This window comes from Henckelia pumila, chromosome 1 (assembly GCF_033568475.1).
Source record: "Henckelia pumila isolate YLH828 chromosome 1, ASM3356847v2, whole genome shotgun sequence".
Classification (NCBI taxonomy): Eukaryota; Viridiplantae; Streptophyta; class Magnoliopsida; order Lamiales; family Gesneriaceae; genus Henckelia; species Henckelia pumila.
The window spans coordinates 62,853,034-62,868,947 of record NC_133120.1 but is presented as its reverse complement, the minus strand read 5'-3'; the positions used below and the strand labels follow the sequence as shown (position 1 = coordinate 62,868,947).

Here is a 15,914-nt window from a genome sequence, read left to right as displayed (position 1 = left end):
TTCTTTTGAAAGATTGGCTACCACAAATATGAAGAAAGATGGAAAGATTCTCTGGCGTCGTGCACAAATGTTGAAGTTGCTAGAAGAAAATCAATAGAGTATTTATCGTGCAATTTAAGTGAAGAATCGTTTGAAATATAGGATTCCCTGTCGGCAAAAAAATTATTATTGTTGTTTGGATCCAAAATTGCACACAATTTTTTTAAAAGAAATTATTCACGACCTATTTTCGGAGCTTTCTAAAACTCAATTTTATTTTGATTTGTAGTTTTTTCATTCTCAACTTTGTGGGTGGATATTTTATAAGAGATTGTGAGAAATATAAATTATGTTGGAATATTTTTTTTTTGAATATTATATTAAAATACTATTTTTCTTTTTTTTTTAACCCATAAATAAGGGATATTGTCAAAAGTGATCATATGAGGCTATGCAATGTAATTAAGGTTGAGAGAGCTAGAGCAGTTAATTTTGGTTTTTTACGCTTGGACGTGAATGCCGGGTGTGACTTTAAGAGGAATAGATACAATATTGGGGCCGTGCATGATAAGGGATGCGCAGGGGATGGTTCGAGGTGCGGTAGCTTGTTGCATCAGGAACCCGAGCCGGGCTATATAAAATTTTAAAAATAATTTTCAAATATTTTGTATATGCATACTAAGACTTGGAATAAAATATAAATAATATTAAATTTTGTTGTTATTTTATATGTTTTATACATACTAAGATTATGTGATTTTTTTTAAAAAAAATATCAACTTTATTGTTTCGAATAAAAATTTTTAATTGTTCACATACAAAAAGTATTATATTCGAGTTTTTTTATTCGAAACAATAAAGTTGATATTTTTTTTAAAAAAAATCACATAATTATATTCGAGTTTTTTTAAGAGAAATTAAATTCTTATATAAAAGGAAATATTTTTCTTCTGAAGACATAAAAGAAATGATATTATAAAGACAATATTGTCTGGTAATAAATTAATTAGGTAAGCGGGAGTGTTACTTATTATCATGTTCTGAAGTGTAAATAACACTATCTTAAATGTTTAACTCAAGTAATTATTCACCTCTTTGTAATAAATATAAAAATGAAATTGATTTATAAACACGCACAAATATTTATAATAATTTTAACTTCCACAAACTCCAGAATCATTTAATTTTTTTTTAAAAAATTAATAGGTTTAGAAATGCTAAAGAATTTGTAAATAATATAATTGTGGCTTCAAACATGGGAAAATTACAATTTTAGTCATATATAAATAAATAATATATATGTACGTACGTGTGTGTTTGATTTTTTGCAATTTTAATTTTATATATTTCCAAGTTTCAGTTTTAGTCTTACAAATTTCAAATTTTGGAAATTTTAATTTTTTTATCAGGGCTAGTATTGATGCGATATTGTACACATTACTACCACATACATTCACATCAAAGAGATTCCAGAGAAAGACTAAAATAAAGAGGAAAAACAAAAATAACAAACTAAGACAACTGAAATTTAATAATATAATAATATAAAAGACCAAAATTACAAAGAAATAAATACAAGATCCCAAAATCGTAATTTTCCTTTCCAACATTACACTAAAAATAAAAAAATATGAGTGAAAATTACTGAACTTTTGTGGTCATGGGATACAAACATGCATGTGCATATAGGTAACTTATTCCATTTTAATTTCCATAGAAAAGGTATCATATTCCATGATTAATATAAAATTTATGTTCTTTTTAATCGAATTGAGGTTTATAAATTGTTTCTAATGCCGAGTTTTTAAAAACGACTCTAATAAAATGATTAACCAAAAATAAACAATAGAACCAATTTTCGAACCGATTCTAAAAGCCACGTTATACTTATTAAGCAGCTTTTGTCGCAAAAACCACTACTAAATTTCGATTCTAAATCTTTCTTTTTTAATGATCCCAACATAATCCACAAGTTATATAAAACCCTCAATTTACAAACTAAAGTGAAGTGGTTATGTGTTGGTACATGCAAGAATCTTGTTATTCCAATCTGTCTTGTAGTATTTATGGTAAGGAATAAAGTGTTATAGTATATATGTGATGGATAGAATAGAAAAGGCAAAAGCAACTTTGAGCAACATGGGGTCATGTATTCTTGCTTCTAATTTGTCTCCATTAAAAAAAAATACATAATCATGTGACAATTAGTCGAACAGGTCGAATAGACCGAACTCGTTAAATTTAGGAATGGATGGAGGCAAGTATGATAGTTTAGTTAGTTTATATATTTAAATGGCTGAAGCGAGTATGAATCCTTCGCGATCTATATGAATATATAAGATCTCGGATATATGTAGTGTTTAGGAGAGCTTCTAAGAAAAACTTCTCAACTTTTTCATCACAAAATTTCAAAATTTTGTAAAAAAAAAAAAGTTGAGAAGTACTTCTTAAAAGCTCTATCAAACACTATCATAGTCGAGCAAATTAACCCGACTGAAACCCAAAGGGAAAAGCATCTTTGAGCAGCAAGAGTTAATATATTCTTGCTTCCCATCACTATCAAAGGTAGACCACAAAAATTCTTTTGACAACGTTTCATAAATTTTGTGAGACGGATCTCTTACTCAAACGACTTATAAAAGAGCATTATATTTTTTTATGCCAAAATTATTACATACTTTCAATATATACTCGCTTACAGACATAGATTCGTGAGACTATCTCATAGATGATAGAAACCTATTCAAGGTAAAAAGCAAAATTAATTAGCGTGTGTAGCACTATTATATGCATGTGCCACTTAATTCTCTTTAATTTGATATTATAATAACTTTATGGTATATTATAAATTATCAAACAATGGGACCATATATCTTTGGAATAACTTGAACTGATATAAAAGTAAAATAAAGGGAACAATGGGATTCTTTTCCCCCCCTTTTTTCTGTGTCTCATTGTTGTTTATTCAACCCCTTGGAGGGATATGCAGCATTAGAGCATAAAAGTGAACTATGTGGGGGCGTGGGATTTAGAAGGCTGCAAGTTGACGATATGGAAAATGATGTATGCCAATCATTTGAGGTTCTATTTTTGTGGTGAGAATGGTTTCTGAAAATTTTCCATCGTGTGAAATTCACCGAATGATCGGAGAAACATTAGATTATGTGAGTCATCGCTCATGTATATAACGAGACACATTATGTTTTTGGGATACAAAGGCCCTTGGAGAAGTTATATCCTTCCGAACACTGGTTATATATGCCTAAACACAACTTCACAATATGTTTTTTGGCCTCGTTCATGTTAGATGAAAGCTCGAGTACTCGAATTGAGGATAATTGTTGGAACATATGATACAAGTTTGAGTACTCATATTTTAGCTAATATGACTTTTTACGATATATGTGTCACAAATGTTTTACGTTGGAAAAGTGAATAAAATTATTTAAAAAAATTGATAATATAAAAAACCAAATCTCAAAACTGCAAATATTGACCAAGATTGATACTCAATAGTACTGTTGAAGACAAAATCTCAAAATTGCAATTTTCCTTTCTTAATTATTACGAGGCCCTTTACTTTGTTAAAATGGTGTTGATAATATCTTTTTATTTTTATATATTACTATTTACTTACTTATTTTGATAGTTGACTCAATTATCGTTTTTGAAGTACTTCACTATTGGGCGTGAGCATATTAATCACCTCCCCAATTAAATTGTATATTGGGAAAATAAATTTTTTGGTCCAGTAAGTTTATCTCTTTTGGGTTTTGGTCCATTAACTTTTTCGATGTGGATTTTGGTACACTAACTTTGCATTTTCATTGTTTTTTGGTCCAATTGCATACGTGTCAGTTTTTTATTGGTCCACGTCATCATTTTGAACCAATCAAAAGTTGACACGTATGCAGTTGGACAAAAAAACACTGAAGATGCAAAGTTAGTGTACCAAAACACACATTGAAAAATTTAATGGATCAAAACCAAAACATGAACAAGTTAATGGACCAAAAAACTTATTTTCCCTTGTATATTAGAGCCAATCATTGGATGGCACACATTTTATTTTATATACTAGTGTCCGGACATACGAATTTACTAACTAATAAACTCGTATCAGCAAAATTAAATAACAAATATTATGAAGGGGTGAAATAATAAACAAACTTTGGTGTCATATTGTCATATCAAAGCTAGTTATTATGAGGTGTTCAAGCTAAGTTCAATAAATAGTATAGTATAGATATAATAAATATTCAAAATTAAAATAAAATAGATTAGTCAGTTAGTTGATAATTAGGTGTAACTCATTAATTAATTATTTATCTTTAAAAAATTAATACATAGAGATAAGTACGTTATCTTAAATAACACGTCCAGCTATCATATTCTAAGCACAATAAAGCAAAAGAGGGCAAAGGAAATCATGTGGCTAATTGACAAGTTAATCACATGATGTTTCGTTAATAAAACAATTCAGAACCTACCATTAGCTTAGGGCTAGGGGGTGGTTCTAAGAGTGCTAAAAAATAAATTAGTTAATCTAGATTCAGACATTATTCACACATACGAATTAAATTGTAGGAAATTGGTTCGGATGTGATCCAACTTACACCAATGATTTGAATAGAATCGTGAGTTAGGTCGATACGATTCATACTTACAAATAAAAGTAATATTTTAATAATTAACATAAAAAAGTATGACATTTTTATTAGTTGGATCGGGTTGAAGATCGATCTCATAAAATTGAACTATAAAACCGTTATAGAAGTGTTTTTGTGTTATTTGAACGATCTTTCTTTGTTTGAAAACGGAAATTAAATTGTATTGATCAAACAAAATCAATTTCATGTGAATGAGTAATTAAGTGATTACTTATCTTATTTTTAATATTTGATGGTAATAATGACTAATTGAGTTAATATGCCACCAATTCCACGAGCCCAACCGACCAAGGTCGACAACGAGACACAACTGCAGCGATCAAAAATCGTAAATGTCGTACTAGGTTACGTTTGGATAGACGAATATGATTTGAGGAAGGATTTGAGAGATTGATTTCAAATACATCCACCCCAATATAATTATTGGTTTTTGCATTGCTTCCCATGATCAATTGCAAGATCTTGAACTTTAGTCAGATTGAGAAGCATGATAGCACGTAAATATACATTCTTTTATTTGACCTCTTAATTACCTCGATCAGGATCACATCAATTATCATTAAAATTGTATAATTTGATATTATTCATACATCTTGCGATGTCCACGAGATATTCAACAAGTTAAAAATAAATTAATTATTTTACGCTCTTTAATATTATTAATTAATATTGCATATATGAAGGCAATATATAATTTAATTTCATAATTTAGATTTCATCAAATTAAGGAAAATTAGGTATCACTCATACAAATGTTTAATTTAAACAAGTAAGATAATGTATTAGAAATATTATAAAAGTATGCGTGTCATTGAGGCCAGGAAACACAAGGGGACACTTGTGAAGCATGGATTGGTTTGTCAACACAACATTATAGAAAATGGAGAGCACGAATATATGTTGGAAAACGAAAGCGAATATCACATTATTTAATTGAAATTTCAGCTAGCTCTTTATTGACACAAATACATGATCTAGACTAGAACAAGGCATTTACTATAAATATATCATGTTGTCCCCATTTTGTATCATTTCTGTCACTTTAATTTGTTTCTCTCACAAACATTCTTGAAAACAAAAAGATTTTCAGGAAAAAATGGATCCCTTCTTCTCGAGGCCGAAGGGATCATCGTCTCGTTCAGAAGGATGGAGACCATTTGCGAGCCGGGACGACGACGTTTTTTGTGATCCAAACGAGACCAATTTAAGCCATGGCGGTACCAAAATCGAGTTGTTTTCGAGTCCGGAAACTTGTGATTCGCCTGAAAACGAGGTTTTTTCTGATACTATTCCGACTACTGATCAAATATTAGATTTCTCTAAAGAAAGTATTGTTCACGATAATCGATTTCATGCACATTATTTGTTTCATGGATTCATCAATCCTCTCAATCAAGATTCATTATCATCAGTGTGTGATCATGAAGGGAGTACTTATGCTCCTCAAAACTTTCTTGAATCCTTTACATCTTCAAATTTAACCAAAGTTTCTGAACCTTTTGTATCATCTTCATCTGTCAACTCGAAGTTCACAAATCTAGGCTTATATCTCCAAGATCCATCCTCCCTAAACGGGGCAGAAGAATCAATCAGCTTCGGCCGAAGACGGGAATCCAAATCGTTCTCCGAGCTCAACCCTATATTTTCCACGACTCAACTCGATCAAAACCATCTTGATTCATGCCCCGAGTGGCTGAAAATCTATCAGAATCAAGAAAACTACTCTTCAAAGTGTGCAAGTGATCATCATGACCACTGGCTTAACATGACCAAACGGACGAAATTTCCGGGTCGAAAAGTCCAGCAGAAATCTAGTTTGTCATCAGGGAAAGTTTTCAGGGGCGTGAGACAGAGGCACTGGGGAAAATGGGTTGCAGAGATCAGGTTACCACGAAACCGAACGAGGGTTTGGTTAGGAACTTTTGATACAGCGGAAGAGGCGGCTTTCGCTTACGATACAGCTTCATACATTCTCAGAGGTGATTATGGGCACCTGAATTTCCCAGATTTGAAGCAGAAAATCAAGGAGAATTCGATGAACAATCATACAGCAGCACTTCTTGAAGCCAAGTTACAAGCTATCTCGAAAGGGATGCCGGTTTCAAAAAGGATCATGAGCCAGAAATCTGCGTCCAAGAAATTAGATTCAGAGAAGAACAAATTAGGATCATCAGAAGTGATGGAGATCAAGAAAAATTCAGAAGGTATTGCATCTGATCATCTTGATCCAGTTCAATTGAGCAAAATGCCATCTTTGGATATGGACATGATTTGGGATGCACTTTCGGTCTCGGATTCATAACTTAAGAAGTCGAGAAAAATTATTTAGGGTTAATCACACAAGGGTTTTCTTCATAAAAACACAAATTTAAAAGATGTCATCTACTTGTACTTTATGTTTCTTTTTGTGGGTTATTTTGTTTGATTCTTGATTTTTCACATGCGTGTAGTTGTTTTTTAGTTGTTAAGTTTACCCCGAATGAGAAAAAAGAAATCCAAATTAAAGTTGATGCAGGATTTAATTTCGAAGTTAAAGTTACATAAAGAAAATTTCATATGGTTACAAATTAACAAAAATCACAAATTAAAGCTTGTTGTATAATTAAGTTGATCTAGATAGATTTTGTCTACTAATCGATATTTAAAGTTTGGTCTTTTAGCTTAGGGAAAATTGCAAATTTAGTCCTGTATGTTTGTCACTTTGCGATTTTGGTCCTTTATGTTTTCACATTTCAGTTTTAGTCCTGTATGTTTCGATTTTTGGCAATTTCGGTCCTTTTTCTTCGAAAATGCTGACGTGGCACTGTACACGTCAGCTCCACATCAGCATTGAATTGGTGCCACGTCAGCGCCACATCGGAAAAAGGACTAAAATTGCCAAAAAAATAAAGATAGCGGACTAAAACTGCAATCTGTAAATATAAAGGACCAAAATCGCAAAGTGACAAACATACAGGACCAAAAAAGCAATTTTCCCTTTAGCTTATTACACATTAATCCTAGCATATTCAATCGATTTTGCCCGAGTGATATGACTAGATAATTGATAACGATCGAAAAACCCGGCGAATTTTCAAAATAGAGGAAAACAGCTTGTCTTAGTACTTGGTAGCTTGCAAGTCATCTTCAAGTATGAAATTTGTAATTTTATATTGATTACAAATTTATTTAGAAGTCATGAAATTCCTTCCCCTTATATATAGAAATTCCTTTTCCCTTATAACTATTTCATGATCCATTCAGTTGGTTCTGTACGGTTTAATAATTGCTTCTATTCAAAGAGCAATCAAAACGTATTACATTATTTTTTTAAATATTTGAGTTGTATTACTACTATATACATGTTCCAGTAAAATAACAAATGCTAGGTCTTACAAGACTAATTTTAAAATTATATATATATATATATATAGTTTTGCTGTGCTGCCTGCCCACCTTCGGTGCCCACTTCCATGCCCACCTATGAGGTGACACTCATCCATTGGATGAACCATTTGTATATGATTCATCTCATCCATTGAATGATTGACACCTCATAGCTGGGCATGGAGGTGGGCACCGGAGGTGGACAGCATAGCAAAACTATATATATATATATATATATATACTATTATATAAAACTTGAGCACCCTTTAATAATTACTTTTGGTGTGTCAAGATGACACCAGTTTTCTTCTCCATTTTATCCCTGTTCATTGAGATTTCTCTGCACAGTTTTTTTTTAAGGCAAAGGGCAAAATAACATTTTGACAACTTTCATAATTCTAATTTCTTCCCACGTTTCTCTCACATGTTTTCCAACGAACGTTCTTTTCTCCCAAACCAAAAATAAGAAAAAGATTTTATTAAAAAAATACTGTAAAAGCACGCAACGCGTGCTTTAGGATCACTAGTATATATAAAATTTTGATCCCCTGCACCTAATCTGTGAGAGACCATTAAAACCCGGTAGTGAGTTTTAGTGGTGCAAAAAAATAAAAAAATACTAAAACCCAGTATCGAGTTTTAGTGGTCGGTCACAAATTTCCTGCACCCTAGGGTGCAGGGGATCATTTTTGTATATATATATATGTATATATATATGTATATATGCTATCTAATTAATAAAGGAGTATGTTTCTTATGAAACGGTCCCACAGATCTTTATCACTCAAACAGATCAACTCAACCTATATTTACAATAAAAAGTACACAAAAACTCTCACATATCCATTTCGTGAGACAGAGCTCTTAATTGAGTCACTCATAAAAAAATATTATTTTTTTGAGTTGGTCTCTTATGAGACGGTCTCATGCATCTTTATCCGTGAGACGAGTCAAACCCACCTATATTTATAATAAATATTTATACTTTTTGTGATGGTTCGTGAGACATATCAAACCCACCCATATTTATAATAAAGAGTTTTATTTTTTTTTGCGTAAAAAGTTATACATTATCATGGGTGACCCCAGTTAAGAGATCCGTCTCATAAATTTATCCGTGAGACCGTCTCACAAGAATTTTTGTGTATTTTTTATGCTAAAATTATTACTTTTTATTATAAAAATGGTTAGAATTGACATCTCTCATGGATAAAGATCCGTCTCAAAAGAAACCTACTCTTAAAAATTAATATTTTTGCATAAATAGTAATAATTTTGACATAACAGTAATATTTTATCATGAATGACTCAATTAAGTAAAATGTCTTACAAAATTTACATGCGAGATCATATCACATTAGTTTTTTATGTGAAGAGAAATATTCTCAATTAATTTCAAGATATTAAAAGATGCGAAATTGAAATAAAAGGTTGATTTAAGAACTAGTTCTAATCTTAATTTTCTCGAGTAATCTCTTAAAATATTATTATCAAAACATTATATAAAATTATTTTAGGCATCAAACTTATAATCCAATTAAAGATACATGTTGACCTTATTAAAAGCAAAGGCATCCCCTTTGGTCCACGGTACCTACTGGTCCTGATCAGGCCATTATAGTTATTATTTTTGACTTGGCATCCATTGACATTTTAATTAAAAATTAATTTTAATAAGTCAAAATCTCGTATTTTTTCAACATCGTCACATATCATGCCTTTTTATCAAAGACTTTTTTTAAAGGAAAAACCCACCAAAGATGATTTTTATTTCATTTGGTTTGTGATAAGATTGGAATTATTAAAAACTAATCAGATTAAGCCTTACTCCTAACTAAATTTCCGTGGTAATTTAGAATTGACTTTTGTATTCTTATCTATACTATATATAGGGCTGGGAAAAAATACCGAAATGCTGAAAATATCATCATACCGTACCGAAAAATTTACCGAATATACCGAAAAATCGGTGATACCGAAAATTTCGGTACGGTATGATACCGAAATTTTTGGTATCGGTAACGGTATATAAATTTTTTTATTTCGGTATACCGAATATATCGAATTTATTATATTTTTTAAATTTTTCACGGTATACCGAAAAAAACTCGGTATACCAAATTTTTTTTAATTTTCGGTACGATATTTGATATAAAAATTCTCCATACCGAAAATTCGGCATACCAAAAATTCGATAACCGATATGAAATTCTTCATACCGGTATGGTACGGTACGGTACGGTATACGGTATCAAAGTTTGGTACGGTATACCGTACCGTACCGTACCGTACCGTACCCAACCCTAACTATATACCGATCCATATATTGTGACAAACAAGGAGTCTAAGATAATATTCATCTTGATGAGTTTCTTTCGGCAGTTAAATTTTTGTTTCAATATTCTGTTTCTGGGGATTTTGGAATACGTGTTATGGATATTATGTAGCGAATATTTTTTTAAAAAAAATTACAGTGATTGGTTCGTTTTAATGTGAGATCGAACCCATATATCTCCGGTGAAGTTTATGTCACTACCCCACTAAAGATATCGTCAATATTATATAGTGATATTAAATGATGATTTTGTACTAAAAATGGAAGTGATATGTCATTTTTTTAGTGTAGAATGGTTATGAATTATTGTATCAACGTGTGGTTGGATAGGAAAATTTTTCATACTATCTCAAGGCAATATCTCGAGGGTGCATGATCAAAATAATGGACATTTATCTTTATGTAAGAGGTCCACTAAAGAAAGTATGAACTGATAAACATGAATCCTATAGAGATTTTATAGATTTATTTTTTTGTATTCGTGCTTATATATCGTTTTTATAATGAATTGGCAAAAATGAATACATGAAGCTTTCTCAGTCATTCGGAAGTAAAAGCAGAAAAAACTAACCTCAAAGATAAGTCAAGTGAATCAAGTTGCATGAAACAAAAGGAACTTGATAGTCTCAAGGTGAAGCTACATCTGTTGGCAACTGAGAATGACAATATGAGACGAATGTTCCAAGCCACTTTGAATGAAAATCAAAATTTGCTTAAAACTATAAACTCTTGGAACATGTCTTTTGTCTTGTTAAGAAAAATGCATGAGTAAAAAAACAGGCAGGTGACAATACTAGCCTAGGTTTTGACTCAAATGAGTGCAATTATGCTGAGACAATCACTCAATCGTAACTAGACAAGGGCAAATCTAAAATAAATTTTGTCAGGTATAGTACAATATATGAATATGAAAAGCTCGAGATTGATGCATATCAGAGAGTACCTTATGAGAAAAAGCTAAGCATAGAGGACTGGGCTATGAAGAACCTAAGAAATATTTCCTCTTGAAGGACTTGGTTGGAGCCAAGACCTCATGGAACTGTCAGAGTAATCGGTCAAGTTCCAACTGGTCTCGGAATAAACTGATCCAGTCCAGTCTAGTCCAGACCAAATATTCAAAGGGGAAACCAAAGACAATTCTTTAACTGCAGTCCAGTTCAAAAGAGGCACAGACTGGACAGTAATAATCAAAGGCCTGCACAACATATGGTTAAAACTAGAACATTGCATGACACCCAAAAGGCTGATAAACATGTAAAATTTCTGGATGCACACATGAGTAGGCCTATTAGGGTAATTCAAGTGTGGGTTCTAGGACTAATCCATTCAGGACCCAAAAAGATATGGGTACCAAAGTTTGCTTATTGTTGATGACAGGTACACCAGAATAAAACTGTTGAAAAGACCACCTGGTACCTAGACAGTTGGTGCTCAAGGCATATGACTAGAAAAAAAGACTTACTAACTTAAGTTATCGAAATCAAAGGACCAAGAATCATTTTTGTTGACAACTCTAAAGGTAGAAGCATGGGTAAAGGTAAGATTATCCATGATAATATCATCATCAATGATGTAATACTTTTTGAAAATCTGTTCTACAACTTGATTAGCATTAGTCAGTTATGTGACAATGGTTACTCTGTGGAGTTTCACCAACACACTTGCACAATAAAATCTAAAAATGGTGATATCATGTTGACTGGATTAAGAGAACAAAACACTTATAGAATAAACTGGAAAGTTGATCAACCTTCTTCCCCTATATGTTTTGTTGCTCATAATGATAAACAGTGGTTGTGGCACAAACATCTGAATCATCTAAATTTCAAATCCATCTCCAGTCTGAGCAAACATGAATTGGTCACTGGACTGCCCAAAGGAAATTTTGCGAAAGATAAGATATGTAGCACCCGCCATTTGGGTAAGCATGTGCGATCTACTTTAAAAAATAAGGGTTGTAACTCCTCTTTCAAATGCTTAGAACTATTGTATATGGATCTTTTTGATCCTATTCCTATAAAGAGCTTAGGGGAATGAGATACACTCTCATAATAGTGGATGCCTACTCAAGATTTACTTGGGTTATTTTCTTATCCTCAAAAATCAAACAAGCATCCACTTGATCAATATTTTAAAGCGTTTGCAAAATGAGAAGTCCATTGTGATAGATAAAAACAGGAGTGATAGGGGTACTGAGTTTACAAATAAAACTCTTACTTCATATCTAGATGATCATGGTATTAAACATGAGTTCTCAACTGTCTAGACTCCTTAACAAAATGGTGTTGCAGAAAGGAGGAACAGAACTCTCAAAGAAGCAGCTAGAACCATGATTGCAGATTCTAATGTCTCTCAAATACTTTGGACAGAAGCAGTCAATAAAGCTTGTTATACTCAGAATAGATCTATGATTAATAAGAAACACAGCAAAACTCCGTATGTGATCTGGACTGGTAAGAAACCTGATGTTTTCTACTTTAAGGTGTTTGGATGTAAGTGTTACATCCATAACAATGGTAAGAATCATTTGAGTGCTTTTGATGTTAAATATGATGAAGGCATATTTATTGGTTACTCAGCAGTTAGCAGAGCTTATAGAGTTTTCAATAAGAAATCTCTAACTGTTGAGGAAACCATTCATGTTGTGTTTGATTAATATTCTATAAGTGCAACACCAAAAGAGAATAAGTCACATATTGGAAAATAATATTTAGATGAATGTGACGATGAGAACTGTTCAGAACAAATACATCAAGATGTCTTTAATCCAACAGTTGAGATAAAACCAGTCGAAGAACTACCACAAGAAGAGATTTTTAACCCAGTTCTTGGTGAAAATGAGCAATCCTAGTTATGGAACCTGTTCAAAATACAAATTCCCTTGGACCAAATCTTCGATGGAATCGAGATCATCCACCTGAGTTGGTCATAGGTGATCCTTCTGCTACTCTTAGAACTAGAAGACAAACTTTAGATGAGTTTTTGCATGGAGATTTCATTTATCAACTGGAACCAAAGAAGGTCGATGAAGCCCTAGCTGATGTAAGTTGGATTGATGCAATGCAAGAAGATCTCACTAGTTTGAACTCAATAAAGTATGACATCTATTTCCTTGACCTGCCAAGAAAAATGTGATAGCCACTAGATGGGTGTTCAGAAACAAACTAGATGAGAATGGAATGGTGGTTAGGAGAATAAAACTCGACTTTTTGCCCAAGGATACAAACATGAATAAGGAATTGACTTTGGTGAATCATTTTCACCAGCTGTAAGACTGGAAGCCATCAGAATTTTTTTGCCTATGCTGCTTTCAAGGACTTTAAAGTCTATCAAATGAATGTCAAGTCCACTTTTCTAAATGGCCTACTTAAAGAAGAAGTATATGTTGAGCAACCACCAGGTTTTGTCAATCCAACTCATCCACATTTTGTTTTTCAACTGGAAAAAGTTTTATATTGTTTAAAACAAGCCCCTAGATCTTGGTATGACACCCTTATCAAATTCCTTCTTGATCATGATTTTGGGATAGGAACTGTTGATAAAACTTTTTTTTAAATATACTAAAGGAGATCATACCTTTCTTGTCCAGATATATGTTGATGACATCATTTTTGAGCCAACTAACCCCAAATTATATGAAAGGCTCTCCAAGCTTATGCCGGATAAGTTCAAGCTGAGTATGATGGAAGAATTGATATTCTTCCTAGGATTGCAGGTGAAACAACTTGACAAAGTAATATTTATCAACCAGTCCAAATACACAAAGGAGCTCATCAAACACTTTGTCATGGAAAGCTATTCATCTGATAGTACCCCCATGAGCGCATCTATTAAATTAGATAAAGATGAAGGGAGAATACCAGTTGATGTCACCATGTTTAGGGGACTCATAGACTCGTTATTATATTTAACTACCAGTCGGCCATACATTATGTTTACATTTTTCCTATGTGCCAGATTTCAAGCTGCTCCAAAACAGTCTCATCATATTGCAACTAAGCGTATCCTCAAATATTTAAAAAAACTGTTAATGTGGGTCTTTGGTATCCCAAATGAAACGACCCAAACATTCTAAAATAATATATGCGAATTTTTTTTTTAAAAATAATACTAAATAAAATAGATGTACATATATGTCCATACATATATGCACAAAATAAACAGATTTAAAAATAACATAAATAAAATGCAACATTCTTACTTAAATAACTGAGTCTAACTTAAATAGAATACTGTCAAACAATCCACTTAAAAGTTTGCATGCAATAAAAATTATTTAATAAAAATAGTACTAAAATTCACCACTGACAAACATAAAAGAAATAGAGTTTTTTTTAAAAAAATTCTTAAAAATAGCCATAAAGACTCAGCCGGCGGTCACGGGGGATCACTGCATGCCCGCTCATACGCCCTCACCACCGGTAGGAACTACATCTTCCTCTACGTACTCACCTACATTATATAAGTGTAGTGAGCCTAGAGGCCCAACATGCTAACATAACAAGGGTTTAAAATAATTTAAATCACTGGAATACTAATACATAACATATACATGAATGAGCATGCTTAAAAATCATGAATCATGACTGAAAATCTTGCTTAAACTTGATCTTATATATAATCATATATTACATACATAAACATTGTTGAGCATAACATTTTCTAACATCGCATGGTCATATCTGTAGTGTAACCTTAAACTTAAAAGTTCGGCTGATCAGTCTCTTAGAACCAACGTACGCGGCGGTGACGAATCACCTCTTACTGGTAGTAAACTACCCTTAAATTGACAGTAAACTGCCCTTAACATGTGGGGACTGGTCCCCCTTAAATTGTCACACTACTTCAACTTCCAACATAAAATTATTTTCTAGCTCAACCTTAAACATTAAATCATGCCATAATATTATTTCATGAATGCATGTACTTAAATAAAATGTGTGTCCTTCATATATATTTAATTTAATTTTTATACTAACATATAAATACTAAAATAATATTCATGCATAAAATAATTAAATATATATTTAGGACACATGTAATTTCTCATGGTATGTGCTGAACTGCTGGCCCTAACACTCAAGCCCATTTTCTTAAATTCTGGCCCATTAACTCTGAGACTGGCCCATTAACAAACTTAAGCCCAAAATACATTTCTAAGCCCAATTTAATTATTCAAGCCCATTAATGCATTCCTGGCCCAATAACAACCTATTCTGGCCCAATGGGTCCAAAAGCCCAAAAACTGGCCCAATAACTTCCATGGGCTCCCAAGCCCATAAAATTATTGGGCTAACTTAATTTAATTTAATTAAATCCAATAACAATTAAATTCAACCCAAATAATTAAATGGAGCCCAATCAAATTTTGGGATTTAATTAAGCCCATTTAACCCTTAATTAAACTTAAAACTTAAAAATAAAAATACCCGAGCCCGACTCACTTAACCCGGACTCGGACCCAACTAACATGACCCATGACTTACTGACCCCGACCCGAACCTATGACTCGACTCGGACCCACCTTGAAACCCAAAACCCGTTTCCCCCTCTTGCACAGCCCT

General features: G+C 32.4%; 2 protein-coding genes across 2 annotated transcripts; both read left to right on the top strand.

The window, feature by feature from the left end:
- The first annotated feature begins 5,632 nt into the window (after positions 1-5,632).
- On the top strand, positions 5,633-7,178 carry LOC140875680 (ethylene-responsive transcription factor ERF062). Its single transcript, XM_073279436.1, has 2 exons — positions 5,633-5,922; positions 6,178-7,178. The coding sequence occupies exons 1-2, from the start codon at positions 5,746-5,748 to the stop codon at positions 6,949-6,951; spliced, it is 951 nt and encodes a 316-aa protein (XP_073135537.1). The 5' UTR covers positions 5,633-5,745; the 3' UTR covers positions 6,952-7,178.
- Positions 7,179-11,877: 4,699 nt separating this feature from the next.
- LOC140863535 (uncharacterized) lies at positions 11,878-13,006 on the top strand. Its single transcript, XM_073267028.1, has 2 exons — positions 11,878-12,271; positions 12,642-13,006. Exons 1-2 carry the CDS (start codon positions 11,878-11,880, stop codon positions 13,004-13,006), a joined length of 759 nt encoding a protein of 252 aa, XP_073123129.1.
- Positions 13,007-15,914: the final 2,908 nt, after the last annotated feature.

Excerpts from the sequence above, each read along its gene's own strand:
- LOC140875680 (XM_073279436.1), top strand. The coding sequence starts at position 5,746 with ATGGATCCCTTCTTCTCGAGGCCGAAGGGATCATCGTCTCGTTCAGAA. Across the intron at positions 5,923-6,177 it reads GTGATTCGCCTGAAAACGAG|TTCACAAATCTAGGCTTATA; the intron begins GTTTTTTCTGAT and ends GTCAACTCGAAG.
- LOC140863535 (XM_073267028.1), top strand. The coding sequence starts at position 11,878 with ATGGGTAAAGGTAAGATTATCCATGATAATATCATCATCAATGATGTA. Across the intron at positions 12,272-12,641 it reads ATGTAGCACCCGCCATTTGG|AAAGGAGGAACAGAACTCTC; the intron begins GTAAGCATGTGC and ends ATGGTGTTGCAG.